General features: G+C 51.4%; 1 protein-coding gene across 1 annotated transcript in view; it reads right to left on the bottom strand.

The window, feature by feature from the left end:
- Positions 1-26479, bottom strand: part of SEMA5A (semaphorin 5A) — a 384915-nt gene that overhangs the window by 71153 nt on the left and 287283 nt on the right. Inside the window, exon 12 of the mRNA XM_016164969.2 lies at positions 4392-4599. Coding sequence (XP_016020455.2) covers positions 4392-4599 — 208 coding nt within the window. The remainder of the gene's footprint in view (positions 1-4391; positions 4600-26479) is intronic.

Raw genomic sequence — 26479 nt, 5'->3', positions numbered from 1 at the left:
TGAGGATCCCTCGGCCGTAGGGACACACGGCCCTGCCCGAGCGCCGTGCCTGTGGCTGCTTCCAGGGTACGAGGACAGAGCCGTGCAGTCACACACAGAAGCCACACAGCCCGGGAAGCCCTCATATTTTCTGTCTGGCTTTTTAGGAGGAAGTTTGCCGACCCACTGAGCTAGTTAATGCCCAAGCCTTAAAACGACGAGCACCGTGCATCAGAAGAACCCCACCGTCACCCCGCAAGCTTCCCATTTCTTGGGTTCCAGGAGCCGCGGCCGCCAGGCCGGGTGGAGGGCTAGAGCAGCCCCCTGGCGGAGAGGGGCCGGAGTCCCGGCCTGGCTCTCAGACACGACTGTGACAGCCCGGGCCCTGCGGCCGCGCCCTCCTCCCCGGAGCTGTGCCAGCGGGCGTGGTCGGCTCTCTGCCAGGTCCGTTTTCCTGTCAGAATGAGGGTGTGAGTTTACATGGTGTCTGCACCAGCCGGAAGGCGGCAGTGGCTGCCCCTGGCTGCTCCACCCTGTACATCTCTGCGAAGTCTCTTCCCACTGCTAAGACCCCGCACTGCTATGGGGAGCCCGACAGTGCCCCAGGTGTCTCTGAGCGGCCCACAGGGGGCCTGCAGCTCACCCCCCGTCTACTGTCACATGCTGCACCCCTATCCAGGCCTGATCCCCGATGTCCTCGAAATTCAGTAAATGTCCATTCACTTTATGCGTCAAAACGTCCTAGAGCAGGAGTCCCCAAACCCTGGGCCGCGGACAGAGGCTTGTTGGGCACCGGGCTGCACAGCAGGAGGCGAGCGGCTCCACCTGTGTCTGCAGCCGCTCCCCAGCACCAGCATCACCGCCTCGGCTCCGCCGCAGATCACTAGGCGTTAGATGCTGGTAGGAGCCCAGGCCTCCGGGGCCAGAAAGGCTGGGGAGAGTCCAGAGGGACACAGCAGCGCGGGGGAGAAGGGGAAGTCCCTCTCGCACTCCAGCCCCAGGGGTAACCACCACCCTCACCCCCATGAGCAGTATTATTTACGTAATTCCTCAGGCTATTTATTAAACGCTTTTGCAAAAAAATGCTAAAATTAAAACATTATTTTTACTTATCTTTTGAGGTCAAACTTGACTCAAATATATTTTCTAATAAAAGTCGTTTTCTCAAAATAACTTTCTGGGGAAACAGCTGTGCGAAGGTGTAAACTTTGTGTACACAGTGACGAGCGGGCACACCACGGCCGGGGCGGACGTGTGGGCTTCCCGCCCCCCTGACGCTCCAGGGTCCCCTCTGGAGCCACCGGAGAAGGGAGGAGACGCGTCTGAGAACATCCGGGGGGGGACCACTCTCCACCAGGGTCTGCCGGATGCACAGGAAAGACAAAGCTAATGGGAAGAAGCCTCGACTGGCCGTCAGGAGCCCCGAGTTTGCCTGTCCCGGTACGAACGAGCTCAGGTTCTCAGTCGGTCGCAACACGCAAAGTGCCGCCCAGCAGCTCGCTCGTCCCTGCTGGAATCTCAGCACCCAGTGACATCCCCATCGTACCGTGAATGCGCTGTCCTCGCGTACCAGGGCAGCCCAGAGGAACACAGATAAAGCCCGGGCCTTGGGGGCAGCATGTCCCAGCTCTGAACCGGGGGCCATGTCACTCACGCTATGTGACTGTGACCTTGGTCAGAACATCGAAAATCTAGGCTGTTTCCTCATTTGAAAAATGGAGGTGACATGCAACTTTACTCTCATGGTATGTGTATGGTTAAGGTGATTAAATGATGAAGTGGTGATAACATCTAGAAGGAAAGCTATGGAATCCTAGAAACTAACATTTACAAACATTTTAACAGATATCAAACTGCGCGTCGCCTTTGAAAAGCAGATACTCCGAAAAATAAAAAAATGTAAATATTATTTGGAAGGAGACAGATAGCTTAGTTCTAATCTCAGTTTCTCCTCTTGAGCACTTCAAAACTAATTAAAATAAACAAATAAATGTATTTAAAAAGTTATTTCTAAAATTGATTTACTGGTAACAAATACGAAGAAAGTAGCATCTACTTGTTACTCAGTTGTTATCCTGTTCCTATTTAATGTCCTTCTTCAGGCAAATTTTTTAAAAAATTAAAATTGTTTTTATCAAAGAAAAAAGGAAAACACTATATTTCCCCCAGAATTCATAAAAACACAAAATTTGGTCTATAGATACTAGGTTCCTAAAATGGATTTTCTCTAGTTAATTTAAGCTAGGGAGGTTTCCTGTCTCTCTAGAGGAGGAAGATGGCAGAGAAACAGAAATAACCCAGGGAAACTCTTAAGGTAAAATCTTTAGAATTTCTTTTCTCAACTGGAATATTTAAGGGTCAACCAGTAACTCGTCTGCACTGAGCGCAGGTGCACAGGGGCCAACCACCGCCTGCCCGCCGAGCGCGGGTGCACAGGGGCCACCCACCGCCTGCCCGCCGAGCGCAGGCGCACGGGGGCCACCGCCTATCCGCCTACAGTGAAGTTACAATCTCTCCCTGGTTTCCCCTGAGCGCGGGGACAAGTAAACAGCAGAGAGATGCAGCTCTGGACGTCACCACAAAACCTCCTCCCCTCGGGGCCGGGTGAGGGCAGACAAGTGGCCTTCTTCTCCTTGACAGAAAGGGGACTGTGGGCTCCTCCGTGGCCCCGTGCCTGGTGGCAGCTGGCTCCTGGGGGTTCACGTCTGGGCGTGACGCACAGCTGCAGAGGGGGCACCATGCCTCCCGGCTTCCCGGTCGCAGGCAGAACGTAGCTTCCAAGCCTCCAGGGAGCTGAGCGGTCACCAGGTTCAGTGACAGAAGGCCCCATGCTTTGCAACCCACGCACTCCCATTTCGGCTCCAGATCCCCCGACACAGAGCGCAGAGCCGTGTCCTCCTGCATGTCAGCCTGCGTCACGCCCCCAGAGAAGTCACCGAACTCGGAGCGCACCGGGATGGAGACGGAAGCCGGGGCTCTTCTAACTGTATTCCGACTGTGACATGTGCCTGTGCCTGATGGCAAGACCCCAAGCGTCCCCGTCACTCACTGGGCCATCAGCAACGGGGCAGGTTAATTCCTGCCCTAAGGTAAGTCAGTCCTGCATAGGACACGAATCCAAACAAATTCTACGCAGCCATTGGTTAAAGTTAGGGAAAAGGTGCTGTATGAAAGACGGCTGTTAATAAATAGCACTATTCGACATTAATATACACAAAGCATTTCATTGGCTGGTAGGTCCCTGATGCTATTTCTCAGCACTCTGGTACTGAAGGAGGCATCATGTTCTAGAATCGCCCAGAAGGCGATACTGTAATGATTTTCACCATCCACAAAACCTTCCTTCTACACAAGAACACCTGCTTTACAAAGTTCTCTAAGTTTTACAATGTACACGTTATCCCGTCCGATCCTACGGCGATTCGCATGTGTTGGATGAGAGAGCGAGGGTTAAACCACTTTGGTTTCCGGGTTAAGAAACCGCACAAGCAGGTCTGCAAGGCGACCCCCAGCCCGAGCCCAGCGCTGGGGCCCTCGGGCGCCTCGCCTGAGAAAGGGCGACCTGTCTGTGTACGGTGCTCGGGACCGATGTGGCCAAACGCCCATTTTGACACCGAACCCGCTGGCACGTGCTGCTTTGGGGAGCGGGATTGACGACAGCACCGACCCCTAAAAACGTTCGAGACCGTGACCTCCCGGGGGGCATGTATGCAACACCCCAGCTCCAAGTGGCGGCCGAGTGCGTGGTCAACAGCTGGACACCTCGCGGCGAGGTGGTAAGGGGCGTGGGTGGCGCTTGGGTCCCCTGTGCCCGCAGGCCTTTCCTTGCCTGTCCCTCCCCCCAGACGGTCAGTGTGACCCCGGACAGCACTGCGAGGCCTGGCCTAGAACGGGGGTGCCCCCTGGCTCCTTCTGGGGGGATTAGCTCTGGGCCGAGAGGACTCACACTTCACACCTCATATATATATATATGAGAGAGAGAGAGAGAGACAGACAGACAGACAGACAGACAGACAATATGTGAAACACACACACACACACACACACACACACACACACACACACACACCCATCGCACTAACGAATAAAGACATTTCACCAGGTTAGTGCAGGAACCAACTACGGGTGCCGCTCCTGGGTGCTACGACGCACCGGCGAGTTCACGGTGGCCCACGGCCGCCTGCGGGTGTTCCGACGTGGCCCTCCGCTCCGGGCACCGGCGGGCCGTTCTCACCACACCACACCGGTCTGCATCAGACCCCGGCCTCCGGGATGCGGGTTCGCAAGGACAGGATGCGGAGGCCGGCCGCTGTGCAGCCACGCGGCACTGAATGACCCCCAGCTCCTGGGCCCTGCCGGCGGCGCACCTGTCAGGGGCCCCGGCGCGCAGGACGGCCCGCGGGCGGCCCTACCTGCGTGTGCTGTGGAACTGGCACCTCCTCAGCGGGACCTTGGCCACGTGCTCCCGCAGGCCCACGAACAGGGCGCTCTGGCTGTGCAGGATGAGCAGGCTCCGGATGGGCTCCCGCTGCCGCCGGGGCAGCAGCTCGATCTCTTCCAGCAGGCAGCTGCCTGAGGTCTCCGTCAGGGGCGCCCGCACTTTCTTAATGGTGCCGTAATCTGCGAAGGCAAGGGGACAGAAATGAGGCCGGCGGGCGTCACGGTCCCTGGCCGGGCGAGCGGCCACGGCTCTCCCGCCTGGCGGCAGAGACAGTCATCTGGGGAGCTCTGAAAAATGCTGACGCCCGGGCCCGGCCCCAGGCCTCCTCGGCCAGCCGCGTTCTGCACCCCGGCGCCCCGATCCTCCGGCTGCCTGGGGTCCAACAAGGCTGCAGGGCTCAGCCTCGCAGAGCACTGGCCACCACTGCGCCTGGGCGGGCTCGCCTTCGCCCTCAGAAGCCTCTGCCCACCGGCGCCACCTCCCGAAGCTCCTGCCCCCTTGGCACCCGGCCAACAGCTTTATAGGGACCTCCTTCTGCCTCCTTGGAGCCTCTCCTCCCTCAGCCTGGGCCTCGCTCTGGCTCCGTGCCCACGTACTGCTACCTAGGGCAGCACACCTTTCTCACCTGGACGTCTCCGGAACACTCGCTCTACTCTCCCAGCTGGTACCACGTCGTCTGTGGGCTGGGCTTGGCCTGGGACCCCTTAACCTCCGCTCCCCCCACTGCCACCTCTCTGTGCTCCCGAGATGACCCTGGTCCCTACACGGGCGGGTCCTCTGCCTGAAGGGGCGGCCCGGCCACCTTCCCCTGACTCCTGCCGTCCTCGTTCGGGCAGGCTTCTCTGTGCCCTCCGCACACTCCTGGGCAGCCGCGCCCTCCTACAGCGTCCGATCGCCCGGGGCGGGGCGCTCTTTCATCCATTCGGCTTGTCCAGGGTAGGTCTCCCGCGGGCAGGGGTGGGATTTTGTTGTTTTCCATCTCAGGGGCCTGGCCTGGGTACCCGCACATAGTAGGTGCTTGATTATTTTATGAATGACAAAGTAGCATGATTATATAGCAAATTTTTAAAACCGAGTTATAATTGACGTGACATCGTGTGATTCCGTGTGAGTCCGAGGTGTCCGATGTGTTAATTTGATACATTTATATGTTGCGATACGATTACCATCATCGCATTAGTTACTACTGCTCGTGTCACATAATTTCACAGCAAACAGGTACCTTTTGAAATGCAAAATAACCAAGGAATCCCAAGGAATATAACTCTCCTTGGACTAAATTAAACAACAGCACGAAGGAAGCCTGAGTAACCCTGCTTTTCCGAGAAGGGGTGGGTCGAAGGGGTGACGTTTCTGAATCACACAACATGATGTCACTCTGTTAGAGCTGAGACTTAATCAGAACTCTCTGGCGAGGACGCTCGGAATCCCCACCGGCCAGCACCATGACAGCTGGGTGGTGACCCAGACCATGGCGCTGCGGTCCGACGTCCTCCCCTAGCTCCTCAACGTGAGGTTGGAGCGCCTTTGCCACGGAACAAGGATGTGGCGAAGTCATCTGTTCCTCCCAGAAAAGCTGGGCTCAGATCATAAAAGAGACCCGGGAGCCAACGCCTGCCTCGCTCCTACGACTCTGAAAATCTGCTGTCGAAAAATAAAACCGCGTACACCTTTCACGCACCTGATGTTCCATAATCAAAAGAAGTTACAGAAAAAATTTAATAGATGCTAGAATATGAAAAACCTTTTCATTCAGTCTTTAAAATTCTGAGGTCAGAAATTAAAAAAAAAAAAATTTGGCACTTCCTGTCAACCACGGCTCGCCTCCCCGAGGAGGGAGGCGGAGAGGGTGATGGGGGGCGGTCAGGATCGGAGCGGGTAGCACCTTGGCCACAGCATGGGGCCGGGGACTGACGGCTTCGGAACAAACTCACGCTATCTGCCTTTGAGCGAAAATGTCAACTCCTAGAAATGTTATGCACACAAATCCGAGAATCACGTCTTTGTAGTTTATCTCTCAAAATAAACACTGTAGATAGTGTGAGAGACATGGAGCTACTGCGAGATTTTTAAGGTCGATCAACGCTAACAGCCTGGTTTTTATTTGAAAGACAAGGATAGGTGTTATTGCATGAAAACATCATTAAATAATGGACTGAATAACATATATCCACCTCATTTCAGCAGAACGGGAAGCACGTTTATATCCTAAGGGGCTGCCACGTTGAATAAAAGCTGCCCACTTAAATTTGCATTTTAGGCTAAACCGTGAATAAGTTTTAAGTGCTAGTATGTCCTAGTCCATAGTATTCAGGGTTTATCTAAAATTGAAACTTAAGTGGCCGTCTGTATTTTTATTTGCTAAAATCTTGCAACCGTATTATATCCACATTTCATCTGATCATCTCAGCCAGCTAGTGAAGATGCAACTAAGGTGGGCACGAGGATCCCCACTTTATAGATGAGAAAGCTGCGTTTCGGAGAGCAGAAGAGCTGATAAATATTTCCTATAAGCTGTGCTTTCAACCTCCTGTCAGGGAGTCGGTCATGAAATAAGTTTTCACTTCGGTGCTAACACACAAGATGAAAGATTGCAAGATGAACCTCAAAGCAAACATTAACTTAAAAGTTACTGTTAAGGAAGCTCCGTGACGCCTAGGAGAGGTAGGCTGACCTAAGATTACTTGCATTCTCTTTTTTGTCCATGAACTCTTCTAGGAGTCATAAAGCTCGATCCATCGGGCGGCAGCTGGAAAGAAGTCCACGCTCTGGTCCATGGGAGCTGCCCCCTGCTGCCCACCTGGCGGACGCAGGTGGCATCTGCTTCAGAGCGACGGGTTCCCCTGGTGGCCAGAACCACGTTTCCTCTCCACGTGTGACAACCACTCAGACAGGCACAGTGACCGACACCCCGCCCCCCCACGCTGTCCGCGTACAGGGCGAGGCGCGTAGACACGACTCTGCATGAGCAGGACATGGACGTGCACTTACGAGGTGGCACGTCTGGGAATGAGAGTAAAGGGACGACTACCCCGAGACACAAGCACCGTGCACGGCGCCGTCACCAGACCGGACCTGCCACAAGCGAAGGGCTTCAGCGACGTCCGCGTCGGTGGCCCGAGCGCCTTCCCGGGCACAGATCATCCGAGCAATTCCCAACACCGACTGACTCTTGACGGTGACTGAGGAAGCCGGGGAAGACCGGCAGCCACGCCGCTGGCAGACAGGGGACGCGGGGGCGAGCGGATCGCTGGCCGGCGGAGGCGCTGGGTCCCTCCTCGGCGTCCTGAGCCGCCAGGAAGATGGCCGGAGGAACCAGCAACGGCGGACAATAAAGCGGCTCGCCCGGGGAGCGTCGGAACACCGTCACACGGAGGAGTAACAAATTTAATTCCTAAAGCGGTTGCCGGGGAAGGAAGAGATATTGACGCGATCCTTACCCGGCGACCGGAGCGCACCTCGAACAGGACAGAGTTTCCCCAAAGAACTCCAGCCACAAGCAGCGGCGCCCGCGACACGAATGAATAGTCAGTCCCTCCCCGTCCTTCGCCGACAGGATGCGCGCGGCTCGGGCCAGGGGTGACCAAGCCCAGGGTGGGGCGGGCGAGTGAACCGAGAACGTGAAACGAGCCGCAACCTTCACGTTTACCAGCAGGAAACAGAGACGCGTTCGGGTTGAAAGGCAGAGACGTTGTGAGAGCAGGAGCGGCGGCGGAGAAGCCGCCGGGACAGAGCCAGAGCCCCCCCGCGCTCCGTGGGAACAGGGGGCCTTGCACGTGGGGCCTGGGGACGCAGCAACGCGGATTCAGACGCGCACGACCCTTCGAGCGCCGACGGGGGAGCCCGTTTACCAAGACCAGCGCCATCTGACGGAAACGGATCCCAACCCACAAGCGTCACCTAAAATGCTTCTAGCAGCCACACTTAAAGAGGGTGTAAAAAGTACGGGGCAGAATTAACTTTATTATTTTTATTTAACCCCATAGATTCCATCTATTATCATATCTAATATTTCACTATGTACTCGGGGTCAAATTATGGAGCTATTCGGCATTCTTTTCTATGTCAGGCCTTTGAAATCTGGGTTTAAGTCGGATGAGCCACGTTTCAGTGGCCAGGAGCCACTGAAGCTGTGGCCATGGCCTCAGGCAGCTCGGAGACAGACAGGGGTGTTTCGGGGCTGCCCTGGAGGGCCAGGTGCCGCCGCCCCCCCACGCCGGGCAGCGCCGAGGAACCCACGATGCGACACGTTCCTGTCCCCCTGGGTCTCACACGGCGTCTCCCCGCCCGGGTTCCTTTGAGGAGCGGGTTCCCCCGCCACACACGTGGACGGTCCCTGCTCTGGCTGTCCCAGCAGCTAAGAGGACACGGGTCCTCGAACGTGAAGGGAGGGTTCGTGACGACCCAGTGGCAAGGACAGCCCCGGGACCGCAGCCGAGACCCCAGCTCCTTGCCCGCCCCCGGGCCGTGACAGGTGTCCCGTGCGGGCGACACGGTCCCTGCCGGGCCACGTTGGAAGGCGAGGGTCGCCACACCACCACCTCAGCCGCCACGGAAGGCTCTCCTTGTTTCCGCTTGCTGGCCCCATAGCGTTTTCCCTCCATCCAGAGGTCACGCGAGCGCTGTCAGCCCTGTTCCCTGCCCGGCTTCCGCATCTGTCCACGGTAACTGGGGACCCGAGGGTGTGGGTGATCTCGGCCTCGGGCTCTCGTGACACGTCTTTGCTCTTGATCTTTCCTAATCTTGCATCATGCCCCTCCGAGGCTCAGCCCTCTCTTGATTCCTTGGCTGCGGCCTCCATCCGAATTGATGGCTGAACCAAGGTAGGTCAGACCTTCGACCATTTCCGTGCCTTCCTTGTCGGTAGTAAAGCCGTGTGTTTCTTCTCCAGCCATGATTTTGTCTGGATGTCACGTGCCGTCCTGCTTTGCCACGTCCTCCTTTCGCTTCCATCAGAAGTGTTTCAGATCCTTGCTGCCGTGGGCCACCCACGTCCCCAAGTTGCTGATCTCCTTCCACTCCGAGTCTAGCCCCGTGTCTTGTGTGATATGCTCTGCGTACAGAGTAAACGCACTGGGAGACAAAACGCACTCCTCTCCGACTCCTCTGCCCACAGGAAACCCTCCCGTCCCTCCAGATTCTGTCCTGACAGTGAAGGAGGCTGATAGGAAAAGAAAGAAAAAAAATGGTTCATCTGAAATGGAGTTGGAAGAGAGCTGTACAAATACCCTGGACCACCAGGGGAAAAAGAGAACAGGTCGGCCCTCGAGCAAATTAAGCCTGCGGCATCGCCGGAGGGGAAAACGACCAAACGGCAGTTGTCCTGCTTCCGGCTCATCGCGAGAGGGCAGGGTCTTTGGAAAGGACAAGAATGTGGGGAAAACGAGAGAGCAGGAGAGGAGGACCAGATGTGAGGCGGATCGACTCCGTGAGGGAAGCCGCGTGTGTGATTCTGCAGGAGCTGAGCGGGGCTGGTGGGGCCAGGACTCTGTGCACGTCACGCATTCCTGGGCTCGCCGGGAGTCGCAGCCGCGTCGACGGCACGCGCAGCACAGACCCCGCCCCCTGCGCGTCGACGGCACGCGCATCACAGACTCCGCCCCCTGCGCGTCCACGACACGCGCAGCACAGACCCCGCCCCCTGCGCGTCCACGACACGTGCATCACAGACCCCGCCCCCTGAGCGTGGACGACACGTGCAGCACAGACCCCGCCCCCTGCGCGTCGACAACATGCACAGCACAGACCCCGCCCCCTGCGCGTCGACGGCACGCACATCACAGACCCCGCCCCCTGCGCGTGGACCGCAGCTTCTGTAGCACTTTTCCGAGAAAATGAATGAACGACCCTGGCTGACTTCCCCGAACGGGAAGGTATGGGTGATGCGCCTTTCACCCACAGCCTGAATAATCAACGTGTTATCGCCCATGCAAACAAGAATAAAGACCAATATAGTTATCCCCAATGAAGCTAACGTGAAAATAAAGCACAAGCGGATAGCTTGACGGACACAAATAAAAATCCAGAACACCTCCATCTTTCTAATTCGGTCAATTTACTGAATCCAACAAGACAAGTTCTTGGTAACAACGAGTGACCGCATTGATATGGCCACCTCGACATGCAAATCGCTGAAGATCCTTTTGTTTCCTAAACTGCAATTTCAAACAGTCACAAGATATTAGAGTTGGAAAGAACTTACAACGATATTTTGAATTTTGCAGGAGAGGAAAGCAAAGCCCAGAAAGGTTGAGTTACAAAGATCAGGGTATCGGCCCAGAATTTAGGTCCTCTTCAAATCCATCATGTGCTGGTTTCTAAACCTTCAGAGGTATTTTTGTTTTGGAAATAAGAAAAGGATAGTACACAATCCCTATAACGGGCAACAGTGATTGTATGGCTGATGATTTCCCCAAAGGCCAGGGGGACCAATAAAACAGGGTATTTAAAGGTAGTTGTTATTCAAGGCAATGCTTAGGCCATGATTTGTAAACATGTGTTTATCTTAAAGAATTCAGAGCACAGATAATTAATGTATAAGTGGGGCCAACCCCAGGAGAGATCTGACTTTTCTATCAGTCCTGGGGCTCTCATTCCATAAGCTCAGGAAGCGAATGAGAGAATAATCTGATGAAAAATACTTCTATGTCAGTTCTATTTTGAAAAAGAAGATTTAAGGTGACAAAAGATTTGTTTAAATTAAAAAGTTTACAATTAAAATAAGAACCCTTAAACCATTAATGGTCATATGCAATATAAACTCTGTATAATATAATGTACATAATTCAGTTATTAGTGGTTGAAAATTAATCATGTTTGACTTTGGGGAGAAAAAGCTGATATTTTTCTAATTTTCAATGCTCATATTGCTAACAGACATGGATTTGTTAGTAGTTTTAACAAGATTATTTTGCATCTTGATAAAATGGTCAAGTACAACATTGTCTCATCGCTATAGAAATATGCCTTATAATACGACAGGGACTGTTACGAGCTGAACTGCGTCCTCTCAAAATTCATGTCGAAGACCTAATTCCCAGTACCTCAGAATGTGACTCTATTTAGCTATAGGGCCCTTAAAGTGGTCCTTAAAGCAAAAAGTGGTCCCAAATCTAATATGACCAGTGTCCTTATAGAAAGAGGAAATTAGGATACAGAAATGCGTATGCAAATGAGAAGACACACTGAGAAGGCAGGCGTCTGCGAGTCAAGGAGAGAGGCCACAGAAGAAATCAAACTTGCCGACGACTTGACCTTGGACTTCCGGCCTCCAGGACTGTAAGAAACAAACTTCTGCTGTTTAATCCACCCTATCTGCAGCGCTTCGTTACCTTCGTTAAGACAGGACTAGCAAACTAGCTTAGGACTCCAGCGCGAACGTAGGAAATATAAAAATGGATTTCGTAATCTGGATAATTTGCTCCAAGTAATTTCAAGACTAGACCGTAAATTATTTTCCCTAAGATATTATGACTCAAATTCTGACGCAAAGGCATTATAACTTATATGTTAGACTCCATTCTTCTTTTACCTTGTAAGATTCATATTATTAACAAGCCAATATTTTCACATATTGGCATTTGCCTCCTGTATGCCCTATACATATTGTCGTGGGTTAGAAAAGAAGCAGGAGATGACAGAGGATCCTAACTGTGAAAAGTTGCTGCATTTTGATAAACATTATACAATAATTCACATAGCTGATGCCATTGATCACTACCGTTAGGCTAATGACTCTGGTGACTCTGGTGACCTTTGGAGGGAAATTAGAAAGAACTAATGACTTGCTCAGGAATGAACTTTCAAGCATCTGAGGCAAAGGTCACTGGTGTAATGAATTTCTTTTTAGATTTGTAGAATTTCAGTCTCACCAAAATTCAAGAGTTTGTGGAGAGGAAAGAAGGCAGGAAGAAAGAATGGAAAGGGGGAAAAAGAAATGTGGTCACCTCGATAAAACATTCACTACTGCTGTGAACAAAACAATAGTACTTGAGTTTTCATACTTGCATCTGCCCTGAGAGCCTTCTGCAGCTCACTAAAGCTTGAACAATGAAACGAGCAATAACTGAAAGTCGTTGCCCCCATGTGTATAATGATTGCCATTCTGATGACCTTGAGATCCTTGGGCAGAGAAAAAAAGACACAGTCACTAACGGAGCTGCCGGAAGCACTTCCTAAACACATAATAAATGTACTTCCTCTAAGGTGCAACAACAAAAAAAACAGAGGGTAGAGTGGTAACATTTTTTCATTCGATTTGTAAGAAAAAAAAAAAAATCTTATCAAGAAGTAAACAGAGGGCTAGAAGAAAACGCGATACAAAGACGCAGGGGTTATTGCAAAGCACAGGACAGTTAAATCTGTTACTTATATTCTATTTTTCTCTTTTGAGTCTCTACGATTTGTTATGTTTTAAAGGAAGCTTTATTACTCAGCTCTCCCTGTGCTGAACCTCGTACAGAAATTAAAACTTCAAAAGGGACAAGTGGCAATTCTGACAAGGGTGACCGGTGACAGCCCTGGAGAGCTGCTGTGGACAGTAAGGTTGTAACCTGGCAAGCTAAACGGTGCCTTTGACTCTGATTCCCCAACACTGTATCCAAGAGCCATGTTCAGGGCTTGTCTCATTGACACAGAATTACAGCTGTGTGAAAGGAAACCTTTTGAATTCGCATCCCTTGCTTTCCCAACCATTATCCATGAGGTAATGATGAAATGCCCTCTTCCACTCGCTGGGCAGCAGGTTGCCATAGCAACAGATCATTATACAAAGTTCATCAATTCAGCCGGTCCTTACCCCAAAGTAGCAGACAACTAATATGTTACGAAAGTCCTTTCTTTTAACTTATAATTGAGCAAATGAATTAAATGGGTCCTGGCACCGGGAGCTCAATGCTCCAGTTCTCTGGTAAAAGGGAATTAAAAGAGGAAAATAGGTCTTCTTGGCTAGCGGGTACCTGAAAAAAGAGATTTTAATTAACTCGGTTTTATTAGCTTCAACTAATGGCTTATATTTCCCCCCTAAAAGAATATGTTAGCCAGTTTAAACATCCTAGTCATAAATTATATCCAACATTCTTTTATCTCAGAGTATGAATTTAACTCACATTCTTGTATCCTCACCCTTGCTTGTAAGCTCCAGGGAGCCAGGCACTGGGGATACAGCGTGTGGTGCTCACCATGGACTCTCTGGAGTCTAGGAGAGTGTCCGGCACACAGTAGGTGCTCAAGCAGAGCACATGGCTCGGCGTGTGGACCCTGAGACTCCGGGTTCCAGGTGACTCCCATGTCTCTCTGCCTCCTCTACCCTGGGGCCCGGCTCACGGGTCCAGGGCCACGCAGGGAGCGAATTCGTGCAGACGGCGCCTGGTGCACAGCGTGTGTTATGCAAGAGTTTGCTATTCTGACTTTCTTGCTCCTCTCAGCTTATAGACTATCAGCCCTACTGAACGAAACCTCAGGAGCACCTTTCAGCCCTCTAAATCATAAGCTGGTGCTTACAGGAAATTTACTACTGAAGTTTCCTGTGAATAAAAACCATATTACATTTAAAATGAGAGCACAATTAATAGAGTCCTCTGGGCGTCTTTTCTAAAGCTCTCATCTAACCCCACAGCTTAAATCTAACTCTCATCGTCTGCTAAGGAGGCAATTAAAGTTTCCAGAAGGAAATTACTTGCCTGAGATTTATTGAACCTAAATTGCAAAACAACCCCTTAGTTGGCGAACTTGGCAGCTCTGCTCTGATTGTCAGTAGGCAGGAATACAGAGTCTAAATTACCCCCTCGCCCCCAGTGGTAAAATTTATACTGCTTCTGATTCCATTAGGTGTGGGTTGAGATGCTTGAGAAAAACCTACGCTAAGCACTTTTGTACATGTACAACATTAATTTCAAAGAAAAAAGAGAGCTTCTTACTCAGTGGAATAAGAAAATTATTGTGCCATTTTTCAGAATTGCTACATGATACTAATTAGAGACCAGCGGCTGAGGCGCCCAGATATTTGGTAGCTGGTGCTTTCGTGTGCTTCCCTCGGGCATGATCTTACTCATACCTAGGGCTGCAGACTGATCCGAGGTCTCTAATACTGACCCAGTCCTCTCTCTCTAGCTTCACAGAAGGATTTCCAATCGACTCTCAGACCCACGCATGTGCGTGGAACTCAGCGCGTCCAGAGCTGAGCTGTGTCTCCCCTTTGGCCCAGATCTGTCCATGCCGCAGAAATCCTGAACTCATGTGTGAGGATAAAAACGTCGGTCCGGCCCGCCCTGCCTGCTGGCTTCACCTCCTGTCTCTCCACGCCCAGCTCCCGCTACCGTCAATGCCTCGGTCTTTCTAGAACGCCCCACGCCTTTCGACAGCTGCCGGCTTTGCACGGTTGTGGCTCCTCCCAGGAGGACACCTCAGTACCTTCTCCGCCCGGCAGCCACCTCCCTGCTCCCCCGAAGCAGCTCCCTCACTCTCTTCCGGGGTGGGGGTGTGAGTGTTCCCAGACCCCTGTGTCTCTGGGAAACAGAGGCAGAAATGGATAGCCAGTCTTTGCAGAAAGGATGGAGAAGGCTAAGGCTACACTTTTCAGCTGGACCTTGAAGGATGAGAAGGCATTTGCCAGCACAAAAGCAAACGAGGGCATACGAGGGAGAGGCTGACCTGACCAGAGCAGGGAATGTTAGGGACTGTGCCTCCTGGACACGCGGGGTTAAGTGTCCCTAGGGAGGGTAGAACACTGGGTTGGAGCCAGAAAACGGTCTTGGGAAACAGTCCGGTGTGAGGGCGCTTGCTCAGGGCCCCACACTGGCTCGAGATAGTGCTGAGCTCTGCAAACCACATCAGTCAGCAATTCGGAACGTAGCGCGGCTGAAGATCCTAGGACCTGTGAGTCAGCAACTTCAGCAGCCCAAACCGTGGACCGCACACGGACCGCAAACACACAGTGACACAGATCCCCACTCGCAGGCGGAGCGGGCAGCGGCACCCTGCTGGGTCGGTCGCCCGTGGCGGCAGGCGACTTGATTTCTCCAGTGTGCCACGCAGAATGTCACTGTGTATGGTTGCCACGATCGGGAAGCCCTGCCCCGGACAGAGTCCCACACGAGTTCCGGGAGACGTGACGAGGATGCTTCTGGCAGCATCACTGAGGACGGCAAAATCCTGCGATCCACCCAAACGCCAACCGACAAGGTTATCTTAAACTCGGGCACACAAAGGGAAAGTACGAGGCAGCGACGATGACGGAGCTTGAGTTGCCTGCGTAAAGATGGATGAATCGCTGATAAAAAAGAAAAGATGAACGCAACTTTGAAAAGCAGCTCTCAGGATAACGTACTTCTATCTAATAAACCTAATCACGTAAAACTAAGCCATGCCATTTAGGGTAGAAAATGCGGTGAAATTGTTAAAGCAAGCAAGGAAGCAATGAAAACGAACTCCAGCTAGCGGTACTTTCGGGGAGAGAGCGTGGGCTCCGCGTGGGGCGCACGGCGCCTCGCAGCTCCTGAGCTCTTCTGCCGTTTGGCCCGGCTGCTGGGTTGACTGGTGGGCCCGTTATGTACTTCCTCTACCCAACACGCATATTGAACACACACACCAAAAGCGGTACCATGTTGGTAGGCTGTGCCCCCCAAAAAGCCTTGTTAAAATGGAAAACTACGCTATGGAATGCAGCTCTTGACCCTTTTAGGTTTGGGTGTGCAAACCCGCCCCACACCACATGCTGCCTCCCTACATATATACCTGCACTCGATGGAAAGCTAATTTTAGATGCAAATATGTTAAAGTAGGAATAAGTATGACAAATAAAAGGGGCATAAGTATATAATAAGATATACACGTTTCTGTTCCCTAGCTGTGTGTTTCGGGGCTGTGACAGTTATCCTCCGGAGGATGTCTGGGGTGTGAGCCGACACGCTTCCCCGTTACCCACATAATGCCTCGGATGTGGGAGGAGGGACCGTCAAGGAGGAAGGGCTCCACGGGAGGTAAGGGTGGACATTCCGTTGGTGTCTGACTAAGAGAGAATGAAGGATGAAGGTGTGGGAGGGAGAAGCCAGCCGGGTGGCAGAACGCCGCTCGTTCCTCGGCAAACCTTCCTGGTGACCATCGGACTTTCCACGATGTCTTCTGATTGCTGCGTCTTATTTTTGCGAAACACGGTCTGGTAAAGGCGCTGAGTTTATATCTGACAGTCTGAGACTCACGCTCCCCCTGGGCATGGACAGGAAGTCGTGCGCATAAGCCCAGAGGTTAATTAACAGAAGGGCGAGCGGCAGACTTCCCAAAGCATGAAAACGGGAGTCTGAAATAAGGGACAAACATCTAAGGGCCAGAAGTGCCCCTGCCGGCCTCCAAGGAGCAGGAGCCGCACTAATTCCGACACGTCCCTGGGCAGGGGGATGGGCTTACACTGTGACCCGTGACTGAGAGGACTTGCTGAACACCCGGCCACTGAACACGCCCCACGCTAACGACGCAGCTCCAGGCCCCTGGGCACGCTGGCTTCGGCGCTGACTTCCCCGTGTGGCTCCCCGAATCTTTTCTGGGTGCACATTTGTTTCTGATCCACGTGGCATCCCAGCTCACTTCTTATTTACATGGAAGGCAAACGAGTCTTGACAAAAGTCGCCATTTTTCCCTAACTAGGATTCAAGTGGCTGAGGGGCAGCCTGGCTCCAACACCAGAGATACATCCCCTCCCCACGGAGGCCGTAGTGAGGGTCCCAGTCAGGCGGCAGGAGACAGAGGACCGGGGAAGGCGACCGGGCAGGACCAAGCACAGGGCACACGGACGGTCCTCTGATTCCTGGGATGGACATGTCAGAGGATGTGGGACAGAACTCAGACACTGGAGAGCGCTGGACCACAGCGCATGAGCAAGAAGGTCAAAGGCTTTGTCACTGAAACTGCGGGGAAGTCAGAGCCCAGCTAGGGCACGGGGAACTGGCACTCAGCCTGAGCCCTTGGGGTCCTGGCCTTCTCTGCGCTCAAGCCAGGAAGACCTCAGAGTCTGAGGACCCAGGGGTGCAGGTTAAAGACCCATCTTTGAAAGTTAGAGACTCCTGAAGACAAGCTGTGAGGTGACTCCTCACAGGTAAGCGATTCGACAAAGGCCAAGACAGCCGTTGCATCCAATCCACGCAGAGTCAGATGAATGCTGCCCACGAAAATATTTTTTTTTAAATGCCGACATTGAGTAACCAATACAATTTCAAATTGAAAAAAAAAATAAAAATGATACTTTAACTCAAAGAGCATCAGCTCATTGTGGAGACTGCCTTTAAAGACCCGATTAACCAAGGTCAAGGCCAGGCTTTTGTGGTTGGGGCTGTTTTCCACTTGGAGCCAGTGTCCTTTTGCTATGGTCAAGGTCAGAGTTCAGAAATTAAGTGATCATATCAGTGAAGACCTAAATGAAGCCCCCACCCCAATAATTAATCTTGGAGATCATTTTCAATACTTAAAGTAAGAATTTGTTTTTATTATTTCAAAACTTCATAAATGTCTTTGAGTATCTGAACAATTAATTACTGAAGTTTTTATCGCTGGCACAAATACATAAAAATTAAGGCCTCTAATACGTCGTATCTGGTCTGGGGTGCGAAAAACGACTTCTCCAGGTCTTAGGACCACCATTTAGCAACTGAAGAAAAGTCTCATCATTTTAGCCTCATGTCACAATGCTTCACACATATTTCTAGTTCAAGAAAGAAATCTTTCTTGAGCGAATTTTTTCCCTTTCTCTCGATTCGTTTAATTCCTCAAGTACAAAAGAGTTAGATATTTAATCAGTTTCATTATACTCAGCTGGAGTTCAAGAGCTAGACTAAAAATAGACAACAAGCACTGTCCTTCTGAACATCCTTTCCATCTTAAAACGCTTTAATTTCAAACAGAGTTTAGCTTTTGTAGGCTTCAGACATCTACAAAGTGATGATAATCAATCACTTGGTCAGAAAGTTAATTGATTTGCATTGAATGCTCTTACCTGGCTCAGAGTTTCTCTCTCTCTCTCTTTTTTTTTTTGTTTGGGGTTATTTAAACTTATATCTGGGTTGGTTAAAATAATGAAAATGGGGCCGGACGATGGGAAGGATGGCTGAGTGGACAGCTGCCTCCTGCCTCCGATCTCGCTGGCTGTCCGCACTCATTTCGCGTTCACCAAGGTCAGCAGATGCAAAGCAGTCGGGGTGACTTTCTTCTGCACACTGATTTTTCTTTGGTCTGTAAGAGCAACTGGGACATAATTACAGTTTCAGGTATTCCTGACTTCAGGGGTTGGTGGAGTTCAGGCTGCCTTGATTCTTCAGACAAGAGCTCATTATCAAAAGTCACTGTCCTCATCTTCTCTTAAGAAAAGCTTAACTTATCCAACAGGTAAGTCAGCTGGGTCAGGTAACAGCAGCAGCATTTGCCCCTGAGGGCCTTAGCTGGACACATCATCCATTCTTGACACTGTTAGAATTCTGTGGTTCTCTGAATAGAATCCCTGCAGCAACTTTTTGTAAAGACGATTTTCTCTGAAGACCATAAAATGCCCACTTAACGAACAATGACTTGGCCATCTCTATGTTTCAGAAAGGAAAGGGGGATGAAAGCATTTCGAACCCAAAAGTAACTGGACGCCTTTTTAACCTCTTTGTGGGACTATGCTACCCTTTTTGATAAAACCAAATTAAAAGACATTCTGATGCTGGCATCTCCGTAAATGACAAGCACTTGCTGGCACATAGGGCTTTGTCTGTACACACGAGCACTGTCAGTAACTGCATCTCCATCAAGTTGTTTGCCCGGACCACAGTTGGCTGCAGGCCTCCTGGTGGAAGGGAGCGGGTTGTGTTAATTCACCAAACTGCTCTGGGGAGAAGCCACTGCTTCTAATGGGTTCCAGGTGGGAACCACAATATTACTAGGCACACCTCACCACCCACACCTTAGCATTCCTACGGGTCTCTCAAAGCCCTTCCTTTGACACTACGGGATATCTCTACCCACACCTCCTCTGCAAAGGCTCGTTTTGCAAGGAATGATGGGCGTTTTTTCTTCCAGTCACCCCGGGGTGTAACAAATTCAGGAAGAAAAGCCCATATATATAATGTCGTCGTTAACGATACTTCATCCTGCCGTGGAGACTGACTGCAGCTACTCCTTCCTACTCCTTGTGAATGCACTGTGGTCCGCTTTAGAATTTAATTACCTAGAGGCCAAGGCCGAAGTCTGCTTAGCACGGGTGGGTCATTATTGCCAGGCAAGGGTCGGATACGCAAGTTAGCAAGGACAGCAGAATGTGTTAAGACGGAGCATGAGAAAGGCAGATGTTAGCAACTGAGGCATACACAACCCTACGAGTGATCTGTCTGCTGTAATCGGACGAAGCTCCACGCTGGCCCGGGCGGCCCGGCACCTTCGCAAAGCTCCCTCGACCATGTCCCCGCCGAGACTCACCCAGTCAACTGAGTTTTCCTAGTGCGAAGATTCAATGTGTTGCCACGTCGTAACAGAATCGAATTATTCCAGATTTTGTGGCGCCGGGAAGAATTCTGCTTTCTAATTTCACAGTCCGGAGGGCGACCGTGGTGGCCCAGGTGACAGCAGTTTCACATACTACTCTCGCGCGCGTCGGGGGTGTGGCGCTGGGGCGGAGTTCTCCAGTTTTGCTCCCTGCATCCCCAAAGGGATCATGAAACTTCCCCGAGAGGTCCCGGCGACCCCGGGCGGAGGACAGCCTCTTCCTGTGGGAACCCTGACTATTCCCAGGGCGGGGCCTGGAAACACTGGGTGCCAGAGCGGCAGCGCCCCCTGGGGGAGAGATGCAGCCACCTCCCCGTGTGTGGGTGACGGCAGGACGATGCCCTGACGGCGTTCATCCCTGCGGTCAGGAAAGGAACCCGCACCGGCCGCAGCAGAGCAGACGTGCCCGGAGGGGCGCGGCGGAGACGCGACGGCCCTGACGTTTTTAACGTCGTCAGGGGTTTTTGGTTGCTCCTTCGTTTTTGATGCGCGGGGACCGAGCTGCTCAACGCCGTAAGACACGCGGCTCCTCCCCTCGCCCTCCTCTGCCGCGCCGCAGACTTTTGTTTCCACTGCGCACATTTGCTCACGCGGCACCGGCGCCAGCGGGGAACGAGCTCACTCGGTCCGGTCTAGAGAACCAGGTACAGAGCGAATACTCGATGCGACCCAGCAGCGCGAACCCGAGGAGGATCTGCTTTGCCCTGTAAATGTGAACAGAACTAACGATTGCAGGAGCGGCTGTGTGCCCCGCGGAGAAACACTTTGCATTTAGTTTTAAACTTTCAAGACTTACATTTAGAGGTTTATTTGCTTCTGTTTCTGTTTTGTTTTTGGTGGGGGCACAGAGCACCTGTGGGGTGGGGGACATCTAAGAGGCCTCGAACGGGCGGCAGATTTCTGACATGGGCTCCACAATAATGTAGACCCCTCCCCTTGAGCGGCCAGACCCGAATACGATGACAGCATGTCACTCCTGCGATTGGGTGACATTATATGGCAACAGTGAAGGGATTCCGCAGATGTCATTAAGATCCAAAATAAGCTGATTTTGAATTCGTCCAAGTGGGATTCTCTTTTGTGGGCCTGGCTTAATCAGGTGAAGCGCTTAGGAGAGGGTCGGGGCCCGCCCTGTGGACGAAGGTGCTCTCTGCAGGCCGGGTGGGGTGAGAGCTCACGTGGAGAAGGCGATGCGGGAGGGGACCGCAGGCGGCCTCGGCTAGCCTCTGCCAGCAGCCGGACTGAGCTTGGAGCGGGTTCTTCACCTGTCAGGCCTTCGGATGACACCGCGGTCCCACCTAAGGTCTCAACTGCAGCCCGGTGAGCCCCTGGGCAGGCGGCGCAGCCAGGCAGTGCCCAGGCTCCTCACTCCTGGAAGCTGACATCATGCTACTATGTTTCATAGCAATGCGAAACTTACAAGTCTCTGAACATCCTACAGACACCTTGTGGAAGTGTTTGCGAAGCTTGGTGTCTCCTTCTGAGCTCAGCCGCCCTGCTCCTTCTGAAGAAACAGGCCCCTTCTTGTAGCACACGTGACCCTGGCCCACCCACAGTTGACGTCAGTGGGCCCCCGGCCTGAGCGTGGCTACCGTGCGAGCTGACCGGTAGCCTTCGAGGCGATCTGGCGGGGAGCCCTCTGCACAGCCGGAATCACAGTGATTAGGGGGACAGGAACGTGAATCAAGAAACGCAGCAACGAGGCTGGCGGGGGTGGGGGCGGGGCAGCAGAAACGGGTGCCCGTACCGCACAACCGACACCCGAAGTGACCGGTGCACGTCTTCCTCGCCACCGAGAGGAGCAGCTTGGTTCGGGTTGAGCGCCACGACCAGGTGAGGGCTGCGGCAAGGTCAGATCCGCGGGCACGTCCGCACCGCTCAGACAGCGCCACTCAGAGACTCGCGCGGCTCAGAGACTCGTGCGGCGGGCCAGGGAGCAGCCGCGGCGGCGGCTGGAGTCCTGAGAGCTGCCGCGGGCAAACCCTGTTTGATCACATACACGGCTTTCTGGAAACGAGAAGACCTGGGCCGCTCCAGGCCGCGGCTGTCTGTCTGGTCACCCCGGGGATCTGTGTTCAGGGTGCCGGTGCCAGGAGGTGAAGGCGGGGAACAAGAACAGCAAGACTCACCTAAGGCTCTGAAGATGCTCTTCTAAATTGTGATCGTCAGATGAAATCGTGGGAAACAGTGACAGCCAACCCCAGCTGAGCTTGCCTGGGGTTCTCACGGGGGGTGGGGCTATTCCTGCCATCCCTCACCTAAGTATTTGGAGGGCTTAACTCTGGAGGAAGGGTACTCGTAGTTCTCTCATGAACCATTTCCTGAAACTGGCCCCTTGACTTTACTGTCACTGATGACTAAGCTTTTCGTCTGTATTCATAACTACAGGGAGTACCGACAACATTCCATGTGAAGCTGGATCGTGAGATGCCCCTGAAGCTTGTTTGCATTCTTCCTGGCCCTGTGTGCCCCCTCCGTGGTCAATAGATGCCTCTAAGAGAAGCAGACCCGAGCCTTCTGCTAGACGACCTTAAACGGCCTCTGTCTCACACGTTACTAAGGATCGTGTGGAATTCGTTTTAATACCCAGCCCAGGTATCTTAATTGAACTTTACAGCTAAACATGGGACAAAGGAAGAGACCACATGGGGCTGTAAGTCCCACCTGATCATCAGCATTCGGGCTTTATGAGGTTTCTGAGTATAATTTGAGTTCTAGCTCTGGTACCTATAAATACCCCGGGAGACCTGACATCAAATTTGCATTAACATGAGGGCGAATCAGGTAAGTTGAAAACTTGCAGGCTGCCATGTTCAGTCCTGATAAAATGGATGGACTTACTGTGGTAGAACTTAGATTTCTTCCTTTAAAAGTAATTTCCTTTTACTACTTAGTTGATTACACACTCATCATGGAGAAAGTAGGAAAAAAACAGACAGAACTTGACTATCTAAGTTCAAACACTGGTAGCATCTCCACTCTAGAATTTTTTTCACAAAAAAATAAATCATCAGACTCTGTATTGAACACAGGAAGCGCACGCTCTCTCTTTCTCTCTGTCTCTCTGTATTCCATAGGTAGACGGGCAGATAGATGGATAAAATCTCTTAATACAAGCATTTTGTATGAAGAGAAGTGGTTAGCAAGTGTTAGTAATAATTGTAAAATGTATTTAATGTATTTGCAACAATAAAAGAAATGAATGAGAATGGAGAAGCCATTTAACTGGGAGCTTTATCACCTACAAAGACCTATGTTCTTAAAGTCAATAAGAAAAATCTTTTTATAGTAACACTTGAAGATTCGTCATCAAATTATTAGACAAGTGGGTCTTCTCCTAACTGACTTATCCAGGACAAAAATATCTGTGAAAACTTCTTAAGCACATCCCTTAATCACATACTCCAATAACTGATGGTGTCCATTAGACTCGTCCTACGAAATTCTCGTATAGAAAGTGGAAAGTGGCTTGAATGTTTCCCCTCAGGAGTGGTGACGCAGACGTCACCGAACAAGAAAACCTGGGGCGCTGGGTGGACGTTGCTGAAAGCCCTCTGGAGTTACGACGCCACACTTCACACAGCAACAGTGATATACTCAACAGGAGGACAGCCGGTTTGGGAACTGGAGACGACCGTGCTGTAATTCCAGGAACTGTCATGAAATTTAAAGGAGCTGTATCAAAAAATGTGCACTAGATAGAATTTCCGTGGAAAGATGATGAAGAGACAGTTTTCGTTTCTTTTATCCATGGACCACACTGATTTACGACCTGGGGCAACTTTCACGCAAAACACGAAAGAGGAAGGCAGGAAGATTTACACGGAGGAAAACAGGGAGAGAGAACGCAGACCGAGAGGAGAGCGGCGACATCAGCTATTCCATAAAACGAAGGAAATTGCCTCCCATTTAGAGCAAATTGGGATATTTCCTCATTCACAGCACATAATTTCATATTACTTTGTGGTTGGGGAACTAGGCATAAGCTACTAAGATTATTCAGAAAACATGTTTCAAAACAAAACACATTAAAATATAAGAACTTCTGTGCCTATATTTAGTAAGACAAAACAATTAGCTGTGTTCCGACCGTTTCAAGTGGTTTGGCATATATTAAACTGTTTTCAACAGTAGACTTTTCATTTTAATTGGGCCCGGCGTGAAGTAATCCTATAGAACTAACGTTGCTCAGTGAGCTCAGGACACTGTGAAATGTCAGGGGGGCAGTAGCAGGCCGGACTACACTTTAAATTTGGCTGGAAGACCAGATGCAAAGTGGAAAAGCGGACCCCAGCGGAATTCGTGGCCTCGGGCTGCAGCAGTCGAACGCTACGTTCTGGACGGCTTAGAGCAGCAGAAATGTATTACCTCACGGTTCTGGAGGCCGGAAGCCTGAAGTCACGGTGGCGGAGCCGCACTCCCTTCGAGACGCTGGGCGGGACCCTTCCTTGTCCCTTCCAGCTGCTGGCAGTGGCCTCCAGGGTCTGCTTGCTGTCACATGTCATTCATTCTGTATGTGCCTCTCTTCTCTTTTGAGGACACCAGTCTTAGCAGACTAAGAGTCTACCCTGCTCCAGTACGATGTAACTAATTACACCTGCAGAAACCCTGTTTCAAATAAGGTCGCATTCTCAGATTTTGGCAAGCCAGGGCTTCAACATATCTTCTGGGGGGAGACAATTTAATCCATAATACCACATAACTGGGATTTTCCTTCATTGCTAATATTCATAGTAGTTATTCTACCATTAAACTCAAAACTTATTAAATTTTACCTAATCAGCATTTAAACTACGTAACTTTCCGTTTCAGCCTATGGGAACCTCTTACACAAATGGGCACATGCGGAATGAGCCCATCCAAGTTAGGTTCGGATTCCCAGTTTCCAGCGGGAAGGACAGAATTTGGAGCGGTTGTAAACAGTCTTTCCGGTATAGCATTTTCGCAATTTAATGCTGGCTTGCGACACTTTAGATAATTGCAAGTTGATTATAAATACCGAGGGAGATAGTCGTTAGCGATGGCAATAGTAAATGTATCACTTCATTTGGGGAACCTAAAGGGTCTCCTGAGGGCTTCTCAAGTCCTACGTCCTTCGTCCATGGCAACGCTGAGGCCGGACCCTCACTCGGCTGTCTCTTCTTCCTCTCTCTAGAAAGGGAGCTAAAAGCCTTCAGAATTAGGTGCTGGAAGAGACTGCGCACAGGGAGGTAAGAAAGTCAGGAACGGGATTCAGCTTTGGTTGAGCTGGTTGCCAATTGCTACTCTCGCAGAAGAAATTTCTAGACAGGTGGTGATTAATTTGCTTTTTCTACAAGTTCGTTTCGAAAGCATAACCGATGTCTGGATTTTAGCAATGCTCGGTGGCGAGTAACAGTGAGAATGGTGGGCTCTCTTTGGAAGAAAGGAGAGGGCGGAGTCGTCGGTGGTGATATTTTTCTGTGATGCTCCCGGCAAAGCCAAGCGGAAGACAACAGGAGCACGGTTCGGGGGCCCAGGCCTCCCAGGAGGTACCTCCTTCCTTCTCCCACAGGCTCTCCTAACCCCGATGCCTGGGGACCCCCAGGACATCACCCATCTGGTGACCCCTTCTCTCGCTCCATCAGGCTTCTATCTCCGTGAGACTCCCATCAGCAGCTGCAAACTTTATAAAGGCCGGGTCCATGGGGTCTACTCTCCGCTGAAAATGGTCAAGGTGGGACCTCCCACAAAGCTGAAGGCCTTGGGAGTGAATTGTAGTCTTTACCTAGTACCTCGAAAATCATCGTCGCCCTTAGAAAAGACTTCTGAACACAGACGCCCTCTGCTCCTTCTTCCCGATTTGTGGTTTTCCCACCTAACACTTCATGTAACTTCCTCTCTCTCTCTCTCTCTCTCTCTCTGGCAGAAGCTTCCTGAGGGCAGGGCATCTGTCTGCTGTGCCCGCTGCTGAGTCACCTCAGGAGAATCTGAGCTCTTTCCATCTGAGGAGCTGTCGGGAATCACTCATCAGCCCAAACCACGCCGCGTCCCGAGCCATTCTCAACGGGACCTGCTCCCTCAGCCTGCAAACGTCCAGGACGCAGGCTGAACCTGTGCCCAAAAGCCACGATTCTCAACTTTTTTCATTAAGGCCATAGCAACGAGATTTTCACATTTTTTCCTGCAATTTGTGCAACCACTTATGAAATTTTAAGACTAAAGTTTGTATTATCTGTTAATGTGATGCCTGTATGTCTATATTTTGTACGCACACAAAAAAATAACATTTCTTTTGTCCCTCGAGAATCTATTTTTGCCAACATGCGTGCCTTAGTCCACACTGCCACCTGTCTGCTCGCCAGGCCCGCCACACGCATCTCCTCCTGGACCTCCTTTGTGACAGAGACGGCCTTCATCACAGACTGGTCTTCACCGCACAATTGCAATGCAATGACATGTCATCACGATGCCTATTTATTCTTGTAGAATTGGCAGATCTTGAAGCAAAATCACACTGATGTTGTAGAAAGGAATTTTACCCTGATTTTTATCCTATTTCTACCCTCGGTGCTGCCCTTCAATTCATTCTGTAGG

The sequence above is a fragment of the Rousettus aegyptiacus genome, unplaced genomic scaffold, assembly GCF_014176215.1.
Source record: "Rousettus aegyptiacus isolate mRouAeg1 unplaced genomic scaffold, mRouAeg1.p scaffold_m13_p_8, whole genome shotgun sequence".
NCBI lineage: Eukaryota > Metazoa > Chordata > Mammalia > Chiroptera > Pteropodidae > Rousettus > Rousettus aegyptiacus.
This window is presented reverse-complemented; position numbering and strand designations above follow the sequence as displayed.